Source organism: Geotrypetes seraphini, chromosome 11 (genome assembly GCF_902459505.1).
Source record: "Geotrypetes seraphini chromosome 11, aGeoSer1.1, whole genome shotgun sequence".
Classification (NCBI taxonomy): Eukaryota; Metazoa; Chordata; class Amphibia; order Gymnophiona; family Dermophiidae; genus Geotrypetes; species Geotrypetes seraphini.
The window spans coordinates 54080287-54103531 of record NC_047094.1 but is presented as its reverse complement, the minus strand read 5'-3'; the positions used below and the strand labels follow the sequence as shown (position 1 = coordinate 54103531).

Below are 23245 nucleotides of genomic sequence, written 5' to 3'. Positions count from 1 at the left end.
AGAGTGTGGCGCAATGGTTAAAGCTACAGCCTCAGCACCCTGGGGTTGTGGGTTCACACCTACGCTGCTCCTTGTTACCCTGGCAAGTCACTTAATCCCCCGATTGCCCCAGGTACATTAGATTGTGAGCCCGCCAGGACAGACAGGGAAACATGCTTGAGTACCTGAATAAATTCATGTAAACTATTCTGAGCTCCCTTGGGAGAAAATTGAATAAATAAATAAGTCAGAGAACAAGATCCTTTATCCAAAATTCTAAAAACTGAAAGGCTCTGAAAATCGAAATTTGATGTGATCGGAAAGTAGTCAATTTTCTCGATGTAATACATGCTGAAACCAATACAAGTGCGTGCTTTTCTCCTGTTCTCTATGCAATTCAAGTCAGAGGGCTGGAAAAATGGCAAAGAGAGCTATAGATTCCACTCAGGGTGGCAATATTATGGCCTTATAGTCTGTCTTTCTGCCATCATTACCATTCCAAAATCTGAAAAACTCCCCAAACCAGAATATGCCTGTTCTGAAGGATTTCGGATAAAGGATCTTGTACTACCAAACAGTCATCCATGTGACCTGTAAAACTATTTTAGGTCTTAAATTTGTGCAAAAATCTCTCTTTGAAGAAATAGTTTAAAGAACACAGATGGGAATTGCAATAAGGTAAAAACCAAACAGTAAACTTTTAGAGTGTTGTTCTTGCTGCTGGAGCAGTCAGAAAACATTGGAAACCACATTAGACATTTTATTTCATCAATTAAACATAAAAGATTTAATGCTCTGTTCAATATTTGCTTAGACAGTAAGAGCTTCCTTTTCAATCTGATAGGTCGTCCCGGATGAGCACAGGGAACTGCTCCCCTGCCTCACAGAGCAGTGTGTAAATTGCACGATAAAGCAGTGGCTGATAATATTTCGAATCCAATAAAGGGAGGAGCTCTGATGCCAAGACCTGCAGGATGAGAAAACAGTAAACGTTCCCTTTAAAATGCTCAGCATGAGCCTAGGAGTTTGATGGAACTCTACAAATGCCTTCACTTCACTATGACTTATTCTCCACTTTCTTTTTACTCCACTAACATGAGTATCCTGTTAATCAGAACAGTATCCAGTTGCTTAAGTTGCACCTACCACTCAACCTGAATCGTAGTGCTTCACAGGACTTGACTCTGTGTGGTTCATCACCCTCTTCAGTGATATGGCAAGGAGAAGTAGCCTAATAGTTAGAGCTGAGAACCAGATTCAAATCCACTGACACTCCTTGTGATCTTGGGCTTCAATTAGTCTTCACTGCCTTAGGTATAAATGTTGTGGGGGGGGGGGGGGGTCGATATTCCATAGTGACTTAACTGGCCAGAAACGGTTCCTGATACTCAGCACACTTAACTGGATAGCAAATTGGAAAGGAGATGGACTATCCCGCCTTTCTGTGGTTACAATCAAAGCAGTTTACATATTATATATAGGTTCTTATTTTGTACCTGGGGCAATGGAGGGTTAAGTGACTTGCCCAGATCACAAGTTGCTGCAGTGGGAATCGAACCTGGTTCTCAGGCCACTATATTAACCATTAGGCGGCTACTCCACTCCACTGCTCTGATGGCTCAAGTAAATTCCAGCTGTTTTGTGGGTGGTCCAAGGATGGAGTAACACATTTTAGTACCAATATTCAGCACTTAAATCACCTAAGTTAAGCAGCCATATCGGACCACAAAAAAGTCAGTCCTATATTTAAGCAGCATCACTTAGGCAGTTAAGCGCTGACTATAGGACTCAATTGCATATCCGGCTGCGTAAACCCAGGCAGGGTCCAGCAATGAATAACCAGGCAGTGGCTAAAATAAAACACACTCAAAACAGTTGGCTGAATATCTACCCCACTGACTAAGTTCTCTAGGGACAGAAAATTACCTAGTATATCTGACTGTAATTCACCTTGAGCTACAACTGAAATAAGGCATGCTTTCCCTCTGAATACTCGTACTCTTAGCTGCATACTAAGCAGTATTGTGAAGTATACGAGCACATCTCCATATATACAAACAAGAAGCTCCGCAAAGAGAATACATGAATGTGTTTAGAACTTATGTTTTCTGAGCAACAATGTAGGACTCGTCAACAACACTTCATGCCTTATTACCGTCTGTAGAGCAAGTTGTTGATGTAAAACTTGCACCCGCAACTTCAGTGCTGCAATCTCTTTTAGCTCTTGGACACTGGAGTAGAAGAGCAGCGGTGACGTCATGGAGCCTACAACACGGCACTTTTGATCACCGAACACAGCACAGTCTGCATGAGTGCTGATCTTGGAGCAGTCTCCATAATCCATTTTCATGTGTCTCTCTGCCACTATGGTGAGCCAGGAAGGGGAGGATGTACAAATTAAATAGAAAAGCAGAAATACAACAAAATTAGCATTAATACTCTCAAGCAATTCATATTTTAAAAAGAATTCTATCCTTCCATTGGATTCAAAATGACACTTTAAACTGTAGTAGGCTTAACTTAATGGATTTTGATCATTATTTACAAATACATATATGACTCTCAGGGAAGAAATGACTCAAGGATTCCCAGAGAGGGTCACCTAAACTGAGAGATGCAGCTCTTGAACTTCTAATATTTTTATATAAAAAGCAACTTATACACAATCAAATGGTGGCTTTAGCATATATGATCTGATCCAAAAGACAAGAACAAAGTCCTCACTGAATCCTTCAAACAAAGAAGCTACAAACCAGTAGTCCCTGAAGAGAAATGCAAATGGATAGATATAGCTGTTACAGAAAATGAGGAAATACTGTCTATTAAAACTCTTAAAACAGGTGGATTACCTAGTCTAGATGGTTTTACAGCCATTTTAAAATAAATTATTTAAAGAGAAGCTATCAGGACTCCTTTCTAAATTATTTATCTCATTGTTAATTATAAATAACTTATTGCCCAATAGCAATAAGTGGCATGTTATTTTATTTCATTTTATTAGCATTTGATAAACAACCATTCATAGGAATCTTCATGGCAATGTACAGCGTCTCAATAATAAACTGTAAAACAAAAAACAGTGGCACACATCAACAAGGGAGTCTCAAATCAAGGATGATGACAAACAAAAAAAAAGGAAGGAATGGCATAAAATAGCAGCATTATCCAACAGACTTGTACGAGGGCTGATTGAAAAGTAATGAGACTCTTTTTGTTTTATTATTATTCAGAATCAGATAACTTCACAGGATCTGAACATTTTTCTTTTCCAAAGCAGTGTCATTCACATTCAATACATTTTTTGCAGCATTTCAAAAACAATTCAAATACGAGCAGTAGACTGTCTTGCGACATCACTTAACATTGCGGCTGTGGTGTTTTTCGCTTCGTCATTTATTTATTTGTTCATTTTTATAGCCCGTCCTCCCCAGAAGCTCAGAACGGGTTACAATAAAATAAAAATTAGGTACTTGGAAGTTTCCTGTCTCGAAGGCTCACAGTCTAGCTAAAGTATCTGAGAAAACAATTATTAAATAGTAAAGATATAATAATTCAAATAATAAAAATAAAACCCATTAAACATATTCAGATAGGAAAGATAGAGACAAGATATGTACATCCAACAAGTATTCAGTGAGTAAATTAAATTAAAATTAGAATTAAAAAATAAAATATAGAAAATAAAGTAAATTCCAGTCAGACAATAGGATCTATTCCTATAAACTGTGATAATAGTGGGATATTGTTATTTTATAACAGAATTAGATATATTAGTTCATCTGAAGAGAACTTCTTTCGTGCAGTTGTTTTTTCAGGGTTGGTAATAGTTCAAGAGTTTCATTACTGCTCTGTCCAAGTTTAACACAAAATTCAATCACAGACACGTTGCCTCATCTGTCATGATTAAATATATGAAGTTCTTCCTCTCACTATGACCCAACAATGAAGACTATGGCAGTCCAAACTGCAGGTTCAGAAATGTCAATGTATGAGTTTCACAAGAACCAGCACAGCATTGTCATGCCTGTTTCTTGGAAAGAAAAACAGAGGCAGTCTCATTACTTTTCAATCGTCCCTCATTAAATATTGGACAACGAAAGAAAAACAAAAAAACAAGATTGAGAATGGGGATAAAAAGAGCAAGATCCTTCATTCAAATGCTCTTGTCAAAAACCGAGTTTTCAAAGCGGTCCTGAATTTTTAAAATGACAAATCTAATCAAATATCTGTTAGTAGCATATTTCACAATACAGGGGCTACATAACAGAGGGCCGAAGAATGGGACGCGCCAGACAGAATCTAACAACAGAAGATACCAGTAACAGATTGATGTTTTAAGGAATGAAGGCAGCAAGATGGATAAGTTGATCTGAGAGATCGGTGTAGAAAGCCTTATATGCACAGCAGCTTGGCAGCATTTCTTGTAATGGCACAAGCTGTTTCCCATGAAGAGGACCTGTTTGGTATGGGGGACGTGGCTCCATAATTCAGCAGTCAATGCACCATCTGCTTGTGGAGCAGGAAGACAGTCAATCCATGCAAGTTTCTGCGCTCTTCCTCTGATGCCATCTTTAGCACTACTGGCATAAAATCTTTGCCAATCATGGCCATGGCAGAGAAGCTCACATCCTGGAGTTGAACGCATGGCTTTGTGGATAGTGTTGTCAAGTGTTTTGGCTTCCTGGACCATGGGATGATTTTCCAAGGGCTGCTGAGCAGGGATGGTGTGCATCTATCAAAGAAGGGAAGAAGTGTTTTCAGCAGCAGACTTACTAACCTACTGAAGAGGGCTTTAAACTAAAAATCATTGGGGCAAGGTGAACAAAGCCCCCAGGTGAGCCTAAGTCCTCAGGTAAGTGAATCACTAAATACTTCTACACAAACAGGAAAAGGGGCAATGTCTGGAAAGCAGTATACAGTACTTCCCCGATATTCGCAGGGGCTACGTTCCAGGAACCCCTGTGAATCTTGAAAAACTGCGAATACAGTTTTTCATGGGGGAGACTAGAGAGGGCAGCGGGAGAGGCAGGAGATCGCAACCGGAGTGCCAGCGAGTGAAGGAAATCACTCTCTGTATGCTCCAACCACCTCTTCCTGCATTAAAGTCGGGCCTTACTAATCAGGAGCTGTGTGTCAAAGCAGCTCCTGATTGATAAGGCCTGACTTTAGTGCAGGAAAAGGCGGTCAGAGCATACAGCGAGTGATTTCCTTCACTCGCCGGCGCTCCGGCTGCTCTCTCCTGCCTCTCCAGCTGTCCTCTCCTGATCGGTGGTTCGGTTAGAAAATACCGTGAATGACCGGGACCGCGAACCGCAAATGACTGGGAGAACACTGTATACTAATGCTTGAAATATGAGACACAAGGTTCTGGATCTAGAGGCTGTGATGGAAGAGGCTGAATTGGATTTAGTGGCAATCACAAATGTGGTTCTCTAAGAACCATGACTGGGACATGAATATACCGAGTTATCTAATCTGTTCAGGAAAGAAAGAGTAGGAAGAATAGGAGGGGGAATGGCATTATATGTTAAAGATCATATCAAAGCCACACAATTGCAGGATTTGCAGGGTAAAGAAGAGGCTAAGTGGGCCATTCTGGAAAGAGGGAATGGTGAATATATTTACTTTGGTGTGATATATAGGCTTCCTTCACAGATGGAAGAAGTGGACAGAGATTTAATAGTAGACATTCAGGTCCTGATTCTGCAAAGTGCCGTCCAGATTTTAGGCAGCTGTAGGCGTCCTACAGCTGTCTAATCAGCCAATCGGGATGCACGTTTTTTAAAAAAATGCTCCCCAGGCAGGCCGCCTATATTGAAGGCGCCTCCGGGAGCCTAGGGAGGCCCGCAAGACGCCTAAGCTCAACCTAGGCAGCCCTACGCGTCTCCCTAGTAGAGGAAGAGATGCTTAAAATATAGGCCAGCAAAATGCTGGCCTACATTGTAAGTAGACGCAGCCACTATACTTATTATGGCAAGGGATCTCCCTGCCGCAATAAGTATAGCGGCTGCGGCCGCCTGTCCGATCACCGGCAGGAGGGTGCCGAACCCCTCCTGCCGGAAAGCCGCCCCACCCCCCGAAACTCTTGATCGCTGCCAGGAGGGTGCCAAACCCCTCCTGCCGGAACACCCCCCCAAACTCCCAATCGCTGGCAGGAGGGTTCCGAACCCCTCCTGCCGGAAAGCCGGACCCCCTCAGGATCCCCCATGCTAACGACCCCCCCCGATGACTCCCCAACTAACCTCCCCCCCCCAACTAACCTCTAAATTGTTGGCCGGCTGGGCGGGTCTTGCTGCCATCCAGCCGACGGGTCTGCCACTTCCCGGCCCATCCCCGCTAAGTCTAAGGCCTGATTGACCCAGGCTCTAGAAGCCTGGACCAATCAGGCCTTAGGCATAGCGGGTCCGCCCACCCCCACTCATAGGCACCTGGGCCAATCAGGCCTTAGGATTAGTGGGGATGGGCGGACCCGCTATGCCTAAGGCATGATTGGCCCAGGCTTCTAGAGCTTGGGCCAATCAGGCCTTAGACTTAGCGGAGATGGGCCGGGCCTGTCTCATTTTGACGAAGTTGGCCGGCTGGACAGCAGCAAAACCCGTCCAGCTGGCCAACAATTTAGAGGTTAGTTGGGGGGAAGAGGTTAGCTGGGGGGGAGGTTAGGGGAGTCATGGGGGGGGTTGTTAGCACGGGGCGTCCGGAGGGGGTCCGGCTTTCCGGCAGGAGGGGTTGGGCACCCTCCTGCCGGCAATCAAGAATTTGGGGGGATGGGGGGTGGGCCTTTCCGGTCTCGGGCAGGAGGATGCCAAACATTCGCGGTTTACAATCTATCCGGTACTCCAACATCATCTTTGATGTCATTTCCCTTCTGTCCCGCAACACTTTAAACTCTTGTAGCTGCTCAATAAAAAGCATACCACTCTATTCTCTGATTTAGTCCTTGAGGCCACATGGTATTTAACATAAAAATCAATTGCTGTTCAATTTGGTGCAATTTTTTTCTTTACATCACTCCTACTTCGGGGAGGAGCTAGGGAATCTAATACTGTACTGTGTTCTTCCGGAGCACAATGTCGGCTCAACACATCCATTCCTTTCTGATGAGTAAGGTTGTGTCAGTGCTCAAAAAGACGAGTTTTAACCATAATGGAACAACTCAGTTTTTGATGTGCTATGTTAGGAGGCCATGCTTTGTGGTGTTGATAGGAATAGATGAGCAGATTAGATAGAGAGATTAGCATTTTTTTGTTTTTAACTATGTTATCATGGTGCTAGGAATGTTTATGGGTCCAGGTGAAAAATAAAAGGACGAGGGAAGCTAAGAAACGCTAGATATCTGGTTGCAAAACCCACAGAGCATAAATAAATTAAAATGAATTCTCGCCAATGTCAAGGCACTTCTTTTATATGAGAAGCCTGAATAACCCCAGAACAAATATTACCACTGTACACTGGTTTAAGACTTACTGCAATCCATCACCAAGGGAGAATGTAATGCTTCATTTGTGTGAATTGCAAAGATCAGATCAAGTACCTTTGTTTTTCTAGTTGGTGGAGAAGGGAAAATTGGAGCAGTAAACTCTTCTCCTGCTGTATAAGTCTACTAGAGAAATACGGGGCTTTATTAAAAAAAAGAAAAGAAACGAAACCGCAGCATCCAATGCATATTTCATTAACCATGCGCATAAAAATGATTTAACAAGGAGAATGGCTCCTTGCCAAAATATTTATTATCAGTCAATGAAATACCTACAAAATTTTATTGCTGTGGAGAAATTTATATTTCTGCTGTAAGGAAAATTATTTCTGTAGGCTTATCAAGACTTGCTTTCTTATTTAAATGACATGTTGATTCCATACTAATGATGGCTTTCATCAGTGAATACTAATGTGTTATCTATTATCCCCATAGGCGAGTTAATAGCCCTGGCATAGAAAATGGAATCAGCAAATGGATATGATTTCAATCCTTACTGCAAGTTCACTGTGCTGTTTAGGGAACTAACCCTTTACGTTTTCAGTGATGTTTCCAACTAATGTGACATATTAACTCCACTCCAACCGAAGAAATAGATCAACTTATGGCCGCCTGGACCAAGGAGAGTACTACCATACTAAACGAGATTGCTCCCATTAAAACCCGCAGAATAAGAACCACTAACAAAGAAGGCTGGTTCGATCCAGAACTGCTGCTATTAAAGAAGGATCTAAGAAAAGCAGAAAGACTATGGCAAAAATCTGGAACCCTCGAACATAGATTGACCTGGAGACAAAAACTAAAAAATTACAAAAACCTCACTAATGAAAAAAGGAAAAATTTCTACTCCCACAAAATCGGTAATATCAAAACCAATAGTAGTAACCTCTTCAAACTGGTTAATGACCTATATAACACCGAGACACTCACTAATACACATGAAGAATCCACTCTAACCGCCAACACCCTGGCAAACTTCTTCAACTCCAAGATCCAACAACTAAGATCAACACTACCCACTAGGCCCAACCCCCTGGAGTTGTTCCCCATTCTCCCAGACCCGGATATACCGAACCCAGACCCAGACCTAGGAACCAGAACAGACCTAAGCTGGAAACAATTTGCTACAATCGACTGGCAAAACTTTAATACCTACTACGATAAATATTCTCACTCCTTCTGCAAATTGGACACATGCCCACCAAACATCATGAAAGCCGCCCCGCTCCACTTCAAAGCAAACATGATGACATGGGTCAATTTCCTTTTATCCACAGGAAACTTCCCTCCTGAGCAAGGTCAGATTATGATCACCCCAATCATAAAAAACGCGAAAGAATCACCAAATTCCCCATCTAACTATAGACCGATTGCAAGCATCCTCCTATTTACCAAAATAGCAGAAGGGTTGGTAAAGACGGAACTCGCCGCATACCTAGAAAAATTTAACATTCTATGCGACTATCAATCAGGCTTCCGCGCAGACCATAGCACTGAAACCATCATAGCCTCTCTTCTGGACCACCTCCACTCGCTCTTTAGTCAAGGCTCAAGTGCCTTGATTATACAACTCGACCTGAGCAGTGCTTTCGACCTGGTTGACCACACCATTCTACTAGAATGCCTGGCTCACATTGGCATCTCCGACCAGGTCCTCAATTGGTTCCAGGGATTCCTTAGAAACAGATCCTACAAGGTTCTCAAGAGCAACTCCTTCTCATACAGCTGGGACAACACCTGCGGGGTCCCTCAGGGCTCCCCCCTATCACCCACTCTGTTCAATATCTACCTGGCCTCCCTAGGTAACCTCCTACATAACCTCAAGCTCAAATTTTTCATATACGCAGATGACATCACAATAACTATCCCCCTAACCAATCTCTCACAAGAACTACTTGACTACATTACAAACATTCTCAACCAAATTGAACTCTGGATGCTATCCTTCAGACTGAAACTTAATCCCGACAAATCTAAATTCTTCCTAGCCACCCCCAATGACAAAATCAAGGACACTACTATTCAACTGAAAGGAACAACTTACCCCCTCGAACCCACCCTAAAAATTCTGGGAGTCACACTCGACAAAAACTTATCCTTAGAAAACCACACTGACCTCACGGTCAGGAAAAGCTTCTCCGTACTCTGGAAGCTACGCACCATAAAAAAATACTTCGACGACACTTCTTTCCGCCTACTTGTACAATCTTCCATCCTCAGCATTCTTGACTACTGCAACATCATTTACCTTAACGCCATGAAGAAAACTACCAGGAGACTAAAAATAATCCAAAATACCGCTGTGCGTCTCATCTTCGGCCTAAAGAAATGGGAACACGTCACCCCCTTTTACCACCAACTTCACTGGCTGCCATTTGAATCTAGAGTTATTTTTAAATTCGCTTGCTTCTGCTACAAATCGGTAAATGGTTCTTCTCCAAGTTACATCAATCCTCATTTTAACCGGTACTACACAAACAAGAAATCCCGTAGAATTCAGCTGTTTGCCTTCCCCTCGCTAAAACTTTGTCACCTCAAAAGATTCCTAGACAAAACCTTCGCCTTCCAAGCAGCCAAGCTGAACTCATGGCTTGCCCAAATGATTCTCGAGGCCCCCACTTACCTTGGCTTCAGAAAATCACTTAAAACTTACCTTTTTAGTGAACATGACCCCTAAGGAACCCCCAATCTTCAATACTCTTCGCCCCCCCCAATTTGCCCCTTGCTCTTACCCTCCTCCACGATAGCTGCTCCTTTCCCGACCCCCCCAATCTCCCTCCCTCCTCTATCAAGTTCGGTTAAAATTGTCATATAGCTGATAAATTGCTGTAAATCTGCTGTCAACGCGGATCCTAATCTAACTGATGTAAACCGCCTAGAACTCGCTGGGTATGGCGGTATATAAGAATAAAATTATTATTATTATTATTATTATATGATCAGGGTTTGAAAAATTCCTTCAAAATTGCTCACAGGGAAGAAATTCACTCACCATGTTCTCCCATTGCCTTCTCCCTCTAATGGCTTATTTTAAAGGGGGTAGGAAGCAAGCATGCATGGCAAGTATGCACTCTAATCCTACAAGCAGATCTTTCCTCTGCATTTTCAATTTCTGAAAAGTTCTCAGCCCAACCAACAAAGTTGGGGCAGTCTCCATTGAAAGCTATACACTTAGTCCAGTGATTTTTCACTTTTTTGGGGGGAGCAAAAAAAGTAGAAAATTGCTGGACTAAGAGTATAGACCTCAATGGAGATTGCCCCAACTTTGCTGGTTGGGCAGAGAACTTTTCAGCGGCCCCTTGTACAGTGCAATATGAAGGCAAATGCTAAGACTAAGAATTAAATTTTTGAAATAGACGAGTCTTAAGTCCTACAGAAAGTTCTGTATGTATGGGTAATGAAAGCTAATTCCAAAGTGTGGGTCCAATGACATTAAACAGAGTCTCAAAAGATGTCCAGAAAGTATTGGTGGAAAGAAGGAATAACCTGCTAACTCTGCTGAACAGAGCAAAACGTCTGTGAGTATAGGGAATCAAATAATGAAATAGAAATTGAGAAAAACCCATATGAAGGATTTTATGGATAAGAACCAAAATATTAATGCATGCCATTGAAAAAAAGAGAACAATGAAACTGCAATCACGTAGTCCATGTAGGCATGCGTTAATATTTTGGTTTATTCAATTGGGGTTCCTGAAGAGGAGGATATTTAGCCTTGGAACCGAGCTCTTGTCGAACCATGTGAATATTTTTACTTATTTTGCAAGCAAAATCATATGGCATTTTTACTTTGTGTTATTGTGCAATTAAACTGCCTTTGAATGAGGAAATGGACAAAGAACATTTATTAGTTTTCTTAATGTTTTTTCACAGGGATCATTTTTAGTGTGAAGACATTAATGTTCACTTCATTGTTTGATTTGATACACAATCTCACTTTATCACATACGATAGTTGTCACGACCCTAGCCCTAAAGTTGGACTCGTGCCTAGCCGTGCTAGGACTAAGGTCACCCCTAAAATACAAAACACTAATGGAAGAGGTAGGGTAGTGAGCAGTAAGAAAGAAATTACTGACTGCCCCTTTAAGTCTGAAAAAATCCAGTTGCAGGGAGTGGAGGTTGATAAGAGGAACAGCCTGGAACAGCCTCTGAGACATACCTCTCCCTCTGCTAGTCCCCAGCTGAAGGTGATAAGCAAGAATTCAGGCAAACCTAAGCAGGCAGGACAGATAACTCCTCCCCCTCTGAGAACAGGGCGTGGGAAGTTGTGCAATTTAGAGGCTGCTCTCAGAAGGAGAAAGTCAGTCTTTCCTGGGCCAGCTGGAGGAGAAGATCCTCCTGAGGGAGCACTGGAGACCCAAGATATAGAAATGACTGAAGCTGATACTGACCTTGGGACCAGCCAGCAGACAGTACCTGAACCCATGGACTGGACACAGACAGAAGGATTGCCTGAAGATTCCTGCATGGACTTAAGTTAAGTGGCAGTTCTGTATGGACTATAAGATAGCAGTGATAAGCTAATGGAATGCTGTTGAAGGTAAACTGCCTTGGGGAAAAGAAAGAGGCTAGTACTGCTATGTTCATTTGGAACAGAGGAAAAAAAAACGTTTGTTTTGTTCCAAACTTTAAGTGACTGAATACCTGAAGTTTATGAGCTATGTTTTGGCTGGGTTAAGGTACCTGAGGGAAGTAAGTAACTTTGGGGAGAATCCACTTACCATTTGGGTGGGTTAGTGGAGCCATTCGTGGCATTCTGTTTTGCAGAAAAGTTTAAAAGGTGGATTCACTTACTCCCCTCCCCCCACATCAGCTTAGCTGAGCTGATTGGGAACAAGTCAGCAGAACTACAAGGCTTGGATATAGCACTAGTAAGAGTGCTAGCTTTATGGTTGCCAGTCTATTAGAGTTTTATGGCAGCAGCATTTTTGTGCGAACGTTATTGTGACCAGCTAACAACAATGACTTTTGGACTATGTAATATTTTCTTTACTTACCTGAGTTAAGGCGATAATGGAGCTCTTTTTTTCTTGAGCTCTATTGAACTTTGTTTAGTGGCTGGACTTTCCTTATTAACGGTGGAGTCAGGACTAGCTGTACATAGACTCCCCCAGGCCACAATAAAGTGCTTTATTTTTGAACTAGGATTTGAGTTTCTTTTGTGACAATTAGGGTTCCAGTATTGTCAAAGCTGTTCCAGCAGGACTTCCTACTTGAAGGAAGCACGCGAAGGTGGAGTTGAAGTGAGCAGAGTCCGGGGAATTCTGAAGCTACAGGTACCGGCGCCGCTACATAGTGTATTCCTATGATGGTGTGTGTCACAGGGTTATGCATAGCCCTGGAAAGGGCCAAGCATTGGTAAGCAGCAGAACTTCCAATTTCATTGATATGCTCATATGGCTTAAGACTACATACTGAGGATACACATAAATTATCATTTTCTTGATTTGTGGTGTTTGCCACTTTGTGTTTGCTAAATGGTCCATGTGAAATTTACATTGTTTTCCTTAAAAAGTTTTTCATAAGACTGATTTTTGAGTATTCCTTAAGTCGGTTTTCTTAAATTGATCAAATCAAGCATAATTAAAAAAACAACATTTAATGACAGTAGCTGATATACAAGCTTGAAATGACATTTTAGAGTCAATCAATTAGTTATGAAACCTAATTTTCTCAGAAGTGTAGAGAGCACTGGAGAGCAGTGAAATGTTTCCATATTTATAGGGTGAAGGGGGAGAAAACTAAACCAACAACACCGGAATGAAAAAATAGTCACCACATAATACAACATTCGATAAAGCCTAATATCACCAAGATAAAATCAACATGGAAGAAATGAGCCAATAACAATCACTATATAGAGCCATTTACAGCTGCTAAGACAGCACAATCTTTTTGCAGCATTGATTCTGAGGATTAATGTCTCAAATACCAGTTTTGGAATTTTACCTAGTTTTTCTGAAGATGTGCCTCCTGCTGTGGTTTTTACATATAATTGAGACTGTTTCGGCTACCACAATTCTATGGTGCCTGCCTTGTGTGAAAGGAAAGAATCTTACCTTCTCGCAGCTCTTGCAGTTTGCACAGACAATCGGATGCTACATTTTGTAGGCCTTCCAGGGTTAGGAGCCTACTGTACTCATCTTCCCATGACAAAAAATCTAGATCAGAAATTGACAGGTAAGATCGAGCCACAGCAGAAAAAGACAAGTGGTACAGATGTTATAAAGAACTAATATAGTAGCTGTAGAAAATATACAAGATGCTGACCTTGATTTATTTTATGGCCTGAAACTAAAATGCATTAGAACAGTGTTTGCTCCATATATCCACACATCCCACCCTACATCAGACAAAAAAAATGGAATAGTTTGACAGTATAAAATTTATGTCTAGAGCAGGGCCAGATTTCCATGACACCTAAAAATGGGATTGGATTTATTATCCTTGCTATACTGCTATGACAAATGTATAAGCAGTTAACAAAACTACAAATAGAGCAATTAAAATAACATTGCATATAAAAATACAAACATTAACATCATAATAAAACAAATTACTAATCCCATATAAAATAGAAATGTGTCATCATTTTAAATCAGTAATTTACAGATCCATAATACTGTTGGAAAATAGAGTAGTTTGTTTATCTCTCACCCGCTCTTATCCAGGGCGAATTACATATTAACATACAAAATAAAAAATTTACATTTATCGTACAAAACACTTCAAAGACACACTATAACAAATTGCATACTTACATATCAAATCAAATTACATATAACATACACGTCGCATCAATGACGACTATCATTTAAGGCCAAAACTGGCCAAACCCGCACATACTTCAAAATATAAAATTCCATAAGTCATACAAGATGCTGCAATAACAGACACCAATAAACCAAATTAAACAAACCAGACCATCGAACACCTCTGTGACCAGCACTTGAGTTATCACTTCTTCTCCTTCAGCCAAACTCAGACCCTATATTTCATTTTAAGTAACTTTCGAAAAGCATAATAAGACAAGTCACCATGAAAACTGTTCAACAATGAATTGCACTCTGGCACTTAAGATTTCATACCCACCCCCTAATTTTTTTTTTAATTATTCAGCATAACAGCCTCACAAAACAGAATCTCAGGTCTCTATAAACTTGAGCCGTGTGGTGGAGGAAATTCAGGAAGTCTTGTGGTTCCAGTCTGGTAGGACTTCTTAAATTTCCTAAAATGCATGGTTTACGTTTATAGAGAGCCAAATTGCATTGCAGAGCTGGAAAACATCGCAATGTAAATATCAAGGTAAAAGTAATAGGTGGCAGAGTCCCACTAGCTACCTGGCAATTAAAGTGAGAGAGAATGAGTGAAGGCTTGGGGGGAAGGGGGCGGAGGTGTATGAGCGAGACAGACTGGTGGGGATCCAGGCCATGGTGTTAGGTGAAACAAAGTGGTAAATTGCCTCTTTGCTTTACCTATCAATTCAGTGCTGCCACACAGCTGATAGCATGCTTTGAGAAGGACAGCTGCTGGTTTCTGCCAGTGATTTACAAAAGCACTTTAAGGGACTGATTTACTAAAGTTTCTTTACTCATAGATGCAGAATAGGAAAACAGCCTTAGTAAATCCATTGTTAGAAGACCTATTGCTGATGTGGGAGGAGATATGTGCCCCTCCACTCCCTGCCTCCTCCCCTCCCCCCAAAAAATAAAATTCACTACAGACAATGTTGGAGGGGTGGGGAAGGAGAAACAAGGTCTTGGCTTTTAATTCCTAAGTTTTATGCTGGCTCCTACATGTAATAAAAATTTGTTAAGGCCAGAGCCATAGCAATCGAATAACCACCACTGCTGTCAAAATCGCATACCAAGTGTACTAGCCCTACGTTTAACTTGTAGCAATTCACTTAAAAACATGGATATTTCATTAGGTCATACTGGTTCACACTGCTAAGTAGTTCATTTCAGGTCAAAGATCCAAACAGCAAAAAAGACTGTGGAAAAAGATCTTGATGCAGGCTTTATTTCATCAAAAATTTGAATAATAACAATCCACATGTACCTTGAAGAGGGAGGGCACAGTTTTTTTGCAGTGACAATTGACGTATGGTTTTATACTCATTTCCTTAATTTCCACATTTGTATTTCTGGATTAATAACATCATAGGATCCCTGAAGAAGGTGTGTTCGCCGGAACACGGATCACGTTGGGTCCTTCTCCTTCAAGATACATGTGGATTGTTACTGTTCGATGAAATAAAGCCTGCATCAAGAACATCTTTTTCCACAGTCTTTTTTGCTGTTTGGATTTCATTCTTACTGTGGAAATATTGGGTCTTCTCCTTTTGAGGTCAAAGATCCAAAGCATAAAAAGTAAGGATCTGGCAAAAGAACTTTTCAATAAAGTTGTTAAAAGGATGCATATTAAAAATGAACTGCAAAGACCTGGAATATCTACTGGAGCATCATCAGGATGACTTTTAAGAAATGAAAGGTCTATAGCAGTGTCTCTCAAACTGTGTGCCCAAGAGGTTCCAGAATTTTACTTTATTTTCAAAAATTGCCTTCATAACTTTACACTTAATGACATGTACGTCGCATACACAAGAGTCCATCAATGTTATAAGCGTCTTTGTGCGTAAAGATACAACCTCCCAGACAAGCATCATTCTTTGAAGTGATTGGTCCTTGAAAACTAACAGCAAGTAATTTTATTTTTATTCTTATTTTTTTAACGCAGTAGTTATCCTAACTTGAGCAACAAAGCAATCAAGGCTTTGTTACCCTTTGGATCTTCTTATCTTTGCGAACTTGAATTTTCAGCTCTGATAGAATTGAAAAAAAGAGAACCACTGCAGAGGGTGGATGATGAAATGTGGGTTTGTATGTCGACTATCGTGCCACATTTTGGGTTAATTTGAAATCCAAAACAAGCACATCCATCGCATTGATTAGCAATTCTATCTACTTTAGTATCACTGTTGTTACAATTACCCAAATATAGTTTAAAGAACTTTAAATAAATAACTCTCAAATTTTTTTTTTTAAATGAAAGCTTTTATTGAGATATACACAAAATATAAAATATACACAAAATATGCAGCGAGAACAAGGAGCAACACACTGCAATCAAGAAAACACCAAAGGTGCTGCCAACAAAGAAAACATGTGCTATCTCCACATACTAACAATAACAAACTCCCAATCCCTTCAGAACTCAGCCAAATCCCCCCAGGGACGAAACACAGTACCTACAGCACCCGATAAGGTTAAGGATCTTCCAACCCAATGCAAAGAAAGGAATATGAATAGGGTCCCCCCAGTCAGAATCCCTCCAATGAAGCCTCAAACTCAACTCAGATTCCCACTCCACCCCTACCACGAACCCCCACAGAAGCCCGAAATCGACGCCAAATACGAGCATAGCCATGCTGCTTGCCATGCCATAAGGCCGTCAAGTGGTAAAGAAGTTGCCAAGTAAGCAAGCGCTGCTCCATCATGTTCCACGTGGGAGGGTGCGCTTGATTCCATAAAGAGGCCAAAGCCAACGTGGCAGCAGTGAAAGCCAACTTACAAAACAAAGAATCTCCCCGGGCAAGGTCCAATTGGTGCCAATACAAAAGAGCATGCCGCCAATCAACCGGAATCTGGAAAGCAAGGATCTGGGACACCCGAGAGAAAACCCCAATCCAGAACCCACGCACCCTCCCCACAGCCCCTCCAACAAAGAGCACTCGCACCCCCCCGCCAACAAGCCAGAGCCTGAGGAGTATAATACCAACGGAAAAGAACTTTATATCCGTTCTCAATCAACAAAGCTGCAATGCCCGCCGAGGAAACTTCTGTCCAGATGTCCCTCCTGGTGTCCAAAGAAATAAAGGACCCCCAATCACCCTCCCAAGCCAACATATAGGGAAGCAGAGCCCCCCGACAGTTAAGGCACCGATATATAGCAGACAGAGCTCCCTTCCGGAGTACCGGACCCAACAACAGCTCAAAGGGAGTCTTGCCACCCCGCAAGTCCCCCAGTAGACCCGAGGTTCGGAGATAATGAACCACTTGCATATAAGGAAACAGATCCCGAACTCCAAAGCCAAACCGGCCCTGGAGCTCAGCAAAGGGTCGAATGCGGCCCAAAACCGGATCCCACAATTGTCCCACACAAACCAAACCACGCGACTCCCAATTAGCAAACACTCCCTCACCCTGACCCGGTATAAAATCCGGATTATGTCACAACTGTGTATACCAAGAATGGCGCCTGCCCAACAATAAGCCGCCTCGGGTCAGATTCCAAACACGTAAGGAAGTGCCAACCGAAGACAACTCTGCCGCGAGCCGCACTCTGCCAGGCACCCAAGGCCGATGTAACAACGGCACCCCGTCGGTAAAACTTTGCTCTATCACCAACCACGGTTTCGGGTCCTGCGTCTGCCATTCTAAAAGGGCACGCAACTGAGCGGCCTGATAATATTTTACCACATTGGGAACCCCCAGCCCCCCTTCACTCCTCCCCAAACATAAGACTTTCCTACTCACTCGAGGTCTCCGTCCAGCCCAAATAAAGTCAAAAACATGCCGTTGAACCCCCTCTAACGTACTCCTACTCACCCAGAGCAGTAACACCTGAAATAAAAACAGGAGACGAGGTAATATCATCAGCTTCACAATTTCCACCCTACCCAACCAAGAAAAATACTGATCCTTCCAACTGGACAAATCCTGGCGGATACGACAAAAGAGCGGAGGAAAATCAAGATCATAAAGATCCACTCCCGGCGGTCCGAAATAAACCCCAAGGTAACGCAAAGAATGCTGAACCCACCGAAACGAAAACCGGTCCCGTAGGTAAGTCATTCTGTCTAGGGGCAAATTAATATTAAGTAGCTCAGATTTCCCAACATTAACGCGAAACCCCGACACCTTACCAAAAGCATCCAACTCTCGCAGTATAGCAGGCAAAGAATTCTCAGGATCCTCCACCGTAAAAAAAGATCATCCGCGAACAGAGACAACTTATAGTCCCCTCCCGGCCCAGTAACCCCCCTTATATCCCGATTCATACGCACCCGCTGCGCTAGGGGTTCCACCGTCAGGGCGAAGAGGAGCGGGGAGAGAGGGCACCCCTGTTGCGTTCCCCGTGCAAGAGAGAAAGTCTCAGAATAACCCTCATTCACCTTAATACAACCGACAGGACGAGTATAAAGGACCCGAATCCATTCCCTCATGGGCGGTCCCAAACCCACAGAATCCAAAACCCGAAACAAAAAAGGCCAGGAGACCCTATCAAAAGCCTTCTCAGCGTCGATAGATAAAAACACAGTCTCCCGCACACCTCCCTGGCCCTTTCAAACAAGTTATAAACCCGACGAGTATTATCACCCACCTGCCGACCCACTACAAAGCCCGACTGATCTGGATGGATCAACCGGGGAATCCAGCTCATCAATCTGTCTGCCAGAATCCGCGTAAAGATCTTAGTATCTATCCCCAACAGAGAGATCGGTTGATAAGAAGCACACTGAAGGGGGTCCTTCCCCGCCTTAGCCAACACCGTAACGCCCGCCAATCGCATGAAGAACGGAAGGGCACTATTCTCTTGCAAAGAATTAAGAAAGCGCAGCAGAGGAGGCAGCAGAAGATCCTGAAAACGCTTATAGTACCGAACAGTAAAGCCATCCAGCCCAGGCGACTTACCAAGTTTCATAGAACGCAGCGCTCCCCGAGCCTCAACCAGCGTGAGAGGGCGGTCCAACCGGGCAACATCGTCCTGCGCAATCTTGGGCATTGCCGCCGAAGTTAAATAGGCATCTAGGTCTTGGGAAGACCCAGTCGCTTCTGGAGTATAGAGATGGGAGTAGAACTCCACAAAGCGTGCACGAATAGCATCATCTTTCTGCAACAACTCTCCAGAAGCCGCCCGGATCGATAGAATCTGATTGCGCATCTGCCACAGTTTCAAACGATGGGCAACTAGTTGACTAGCTTTATTAGAGAACTCAAAATATCTCTGTTGTAGGAGCTGCAAATTAAATTGCAGACGCTCCAAATCCAAAGCCTGGAGATCACGGTGAGCTTGAAACAATCGCCCACGCAGCTCCATATCCCAAGGTCTGTGCTTGTGTAAGCTCTCTAACCTACCTATCAAAAGTAGCAAAGCCGCCGCACCTTCCCTATGTTTACGCTGCCGGGCCGAAGCCAGAGCAATCAATCTGCCCCTAAGGGTAGCCTTTAACCCCTCCCAAACCGCCTCCATCGATGCCCCACACTCCACATTCACTTCCAAATACTCCTGTAGCCACCCCTCTATCTGTACCCCCACCTCCGGGTCATCCAAAAGACTGTCATTGAAACGCCAGAATTTCTGTCCCGAACCACCCCCCTCCCCCAGGAACCGTGTCCAAACAGGAGCGTGATCCGACCACGTAAGTGATTCAATCCCCGCTGACTCCACCCGACGAAGCAATCCCCGCTCCACAAATACATAATCGATTCTAGAATAAGAGGAGTGCATCCTAGAAAAGTAAGTATAGTCTCTAGCCGACGGATGCATCCACCGCCAGCAATCTACTACATTAAGGGCAGTCAGCGCCTCCCGCAACAGTTTACGATCCCTTCTCCCATAATGATCCGCCCTCCCCGAATTATCCAAATGAGGGGTCACAGTGAGATTAAAATCCCCACCCAAAACCAAGGCACCCCCCTTAAACCGGAGAATTCTAGGCACCAACTCACAAAAGAAGGCCCCCTGACTTTCATTGGGGGCATAGATATTAACCAGGGAATACAAGCTCCCCTCAATCAGAGCCTCCAGCATTATATACCTACCCTGAGGGTCTCGCACCACCCTATGTATATAACTCTCAAATTTAATGATTTATTGGTGGCGTGAAAAACATTTGCTCCATTTAGTGTGCCGGAGCTAAAAGTTTGAGATACCCTGGTTTATAGCATCACCAAGACCCTGTTTAGATTAGGCTGTCCCTCCTAACTAGATAGCTGAGCAAAGACACTGGTCAGGGAGGCAACCAACAGACTAATGGCAAAGCTTCATTAAGGAAGTGTTTTCAGAATATTTATTCTTACAATTAGAATTTTTATTCAAAAGTTATTTTGAAGCACTATGAGGACAATTCTGTAACTGCCTATATTTCGGTCTCAGCTCTATAAAGTAAACCAGGAACCTACAGCATTTTAACCTAGGAAATAAAATATATGCCACAATTTAGGTGCAGACACTAATGCCAGTCAAAGAACTAGTGTAAACATTTGCACCAAATCGCTAAACACATGTATAATTTATGGCATTCATAATTGCCACAACACATGCCTAAATTATATTTTATATTAAATTATGTTATATATAAATGCCATCCATTCTCTGCCCTTATGTATAACCAAAATATGCCCATAAATATTGGCACCTACAATGGTGCAACACACCTACTGAATGGTAATGATTTAAACACTACATAAGACTTGAAGGCAGTATATATGCATATATAGAAAATAGTTTCTGAAGGAATAGTGATATAAGCATATTACTTCAATAGGTGTGTTGCCCCATTGTTGGTGCCAATATTTACGAGTGATTTTTAACCTACTACCCGGTGTTTGATTCTTAACCAAATTTGCACCATCACATTTAGGTGTCTCTTCATTGACTAGCATGTAGCTGGAATATTGGCTTTTGCGTGCATTTATTCTAGAAATATAGAAACAAAATGGCAGTTAAAGGCCAAATGGCCCATCCAATCTGCCCATCTCCTTAAGAGATCCCACGTGCCTGTCCCACGCTTTCTTGAATTCAGGCACAGTCCTCGCCTAAAAGCTGGCACCTACTTTATAGCAATACCCCCATGTATGTATTTGAACTTAAGATTTTGTAGTTTTTTTTGCAGAATATTGAAAGCAGTCACATTTGTTATAGTAGGTAGATGATTATATGCTTTCTTATAAGATATGTGACTGTCTCTGGGAAAAAGAACTAAAGTAATGCATCCAAAATGTTGATATTTGATGGCTGATTTTTTTATGTCATGGGTCTATAAGTTGTCTTAAAAAGTTATATGTTTGAATGTCTGTAACTTTTTAAAAATTTATTATTCACATAAAAGGATAGGGTTTGAACTGCTGTATTACAAATTTTTGCTCCAACAGAATTCATTAAAGCCTAATTTTTTGCTTCTGGTACACTGCCTTCATATTCTTCTATTTTTATCTCCTATAAGTAAATTTTTATGGGAACGAGAACATCTATTAAGGAGGATCTATGCTGAACACAGGAGGCAGTGCTGTGGAGCTGAATGTGCCACAAGAAACCTATTGAAGTTCTCACCTGTATCTTCCTCTACAAACTGCTCTGCTTCCAGTTCCTGGTTTATGAGGGTGTAGGTATTAGTCAAGTAGGTCACTTCTTCTTTTAACATAGCAGGACTTAGTGCTGGCATCACTGAATCAAACTTATAGAGACTCAAGGAAAAGGTTACCTTCAAATTCAGATCCAATGTTTGTAACAGTAGGATATACTTCCGACTCAAAGATGCTCCAATCTGGCACAACAGGCCACTTTTTGTCCTGAGCTGGCACCCAAGCACAGTTTTCAGTTGCATTATTCTCTCAACCACTACTGAATCAGTGCTCTAACATTGCAAGAACTAGATATTTGTGGTTGAGCCACAGAAGCCACTTAGTTGTCACCCAAGCTCAAAGACATGAGCTAGAATGGTAATAAGACAAGCCGTGTCTTCTATAGGACCACATTAAACACACGTCTTGTTGATCCAATCAGTGATCATATATATATAAGGACAACTATCCAGACACACACCCATGCTGGTACAGTTCTTGCTGAGTCTGCACTGTGCTTACCTCTAGGCAGTGCCTTGTAAAAAAAGAGTTTTTCCTACCATACTTTGTGCCTAATTCCTACTTCAGACACAGTTCCTTCTTCATGCCTGGTTTCTGCTCCATACCCAGTTTTTGCAATGCATCCTGCCTTAGACCTAGCTGCTTCATCTACGCTCTTGCCCAAGGGAGGTCCTGGCACATAACCAAGAAAAACAACAAAAATAAACTGTGGAGAAGTGATGTTCCTGATATGGACTTTATTAATGATTCAAACTGACAATCCACATAAAAACCTCTGGGACCCAGTCCGCTGAGAGACTTGGACTCAACACGGTCCATGTTTCAACAAGAATGTCTTCCTCAGGGGTCCCTGTTAGTCCTAAAATAAGGACTCGTGGATAATCTATCAGTTCAAATATACAAGTCCGCAGTAACTCTGCATAAGTGAAAGGCTGTTGTGTGGGCTACATCTTTAGAAATACTGACTTTAAAAACATGTTGCATTATGATTTCCATTAAGAAGATTGTTTTGCTAGCATGCGTTTTTATGGCAGGCACTATAATGTGTTTTTTCCCCCCTGTAGATCCCCTGATGAAGCAGAAGGTGAACGGGTCCCCCGACTGGGAGCATGGAAGATTAAGTGGCTATTTCTTATTAAAAAAAAACATTTTCTGCCTAAGTAATTGCAAATTTTGTACAGGGGCTTTTATGATATATGATTACAATAACTATGTGTGAATGGTGTCTAAAACATCAGTTAACACCTTAGTTGAAGTGTGTCTGAGGTCTTTTCTCTTGTTATTTAATGATGAACACTAATTGATGCAGTGACAACACTTTTGAATGTATTGAGTATACTGAATTTGATCTCCTTCTGTTTTGGATCTATAAATATCTGTAAAGAGAAGCAAGTTCTCCTGTTTTGGAAATATGAATTCTA

At 42.2% G+C, this 23245-nt stretch overlaps 1 protein-coding gene across 1 annotated transcript in view; it reads right to left on the bottom strand.

Annotated features, from left to right (window-relative positions):
- Positions 1-723: 723 nt before the first annotated feature.
- TEDC2 (tubulin epsilon and delta complex 2) overlaps positions 724-23245 on the bottom strand; it is a 79842-nt gene continuing 57320 nt past the window's right edge. The window contains exons 8-11 of the mRNA XM_033963496.1: positions 21793-21916; positions 13515-13616; positions 2135-2343; positions 724-946 (exon numbers count right to left, since the gene is read on the bottom strand). Coding sequence (XP_033819387.1) covers positions 812-946; positions 2135-2343; positions 13515-13616; positions 21793-21916 — 570 coding nt within the window. The 3' untranslated portion in view covers positions 724-811. The remainder of the gene's footprint in view (positions 947-2134; positions 2344-13514; positions 13617-21792; positions 21917-23245) is intronic.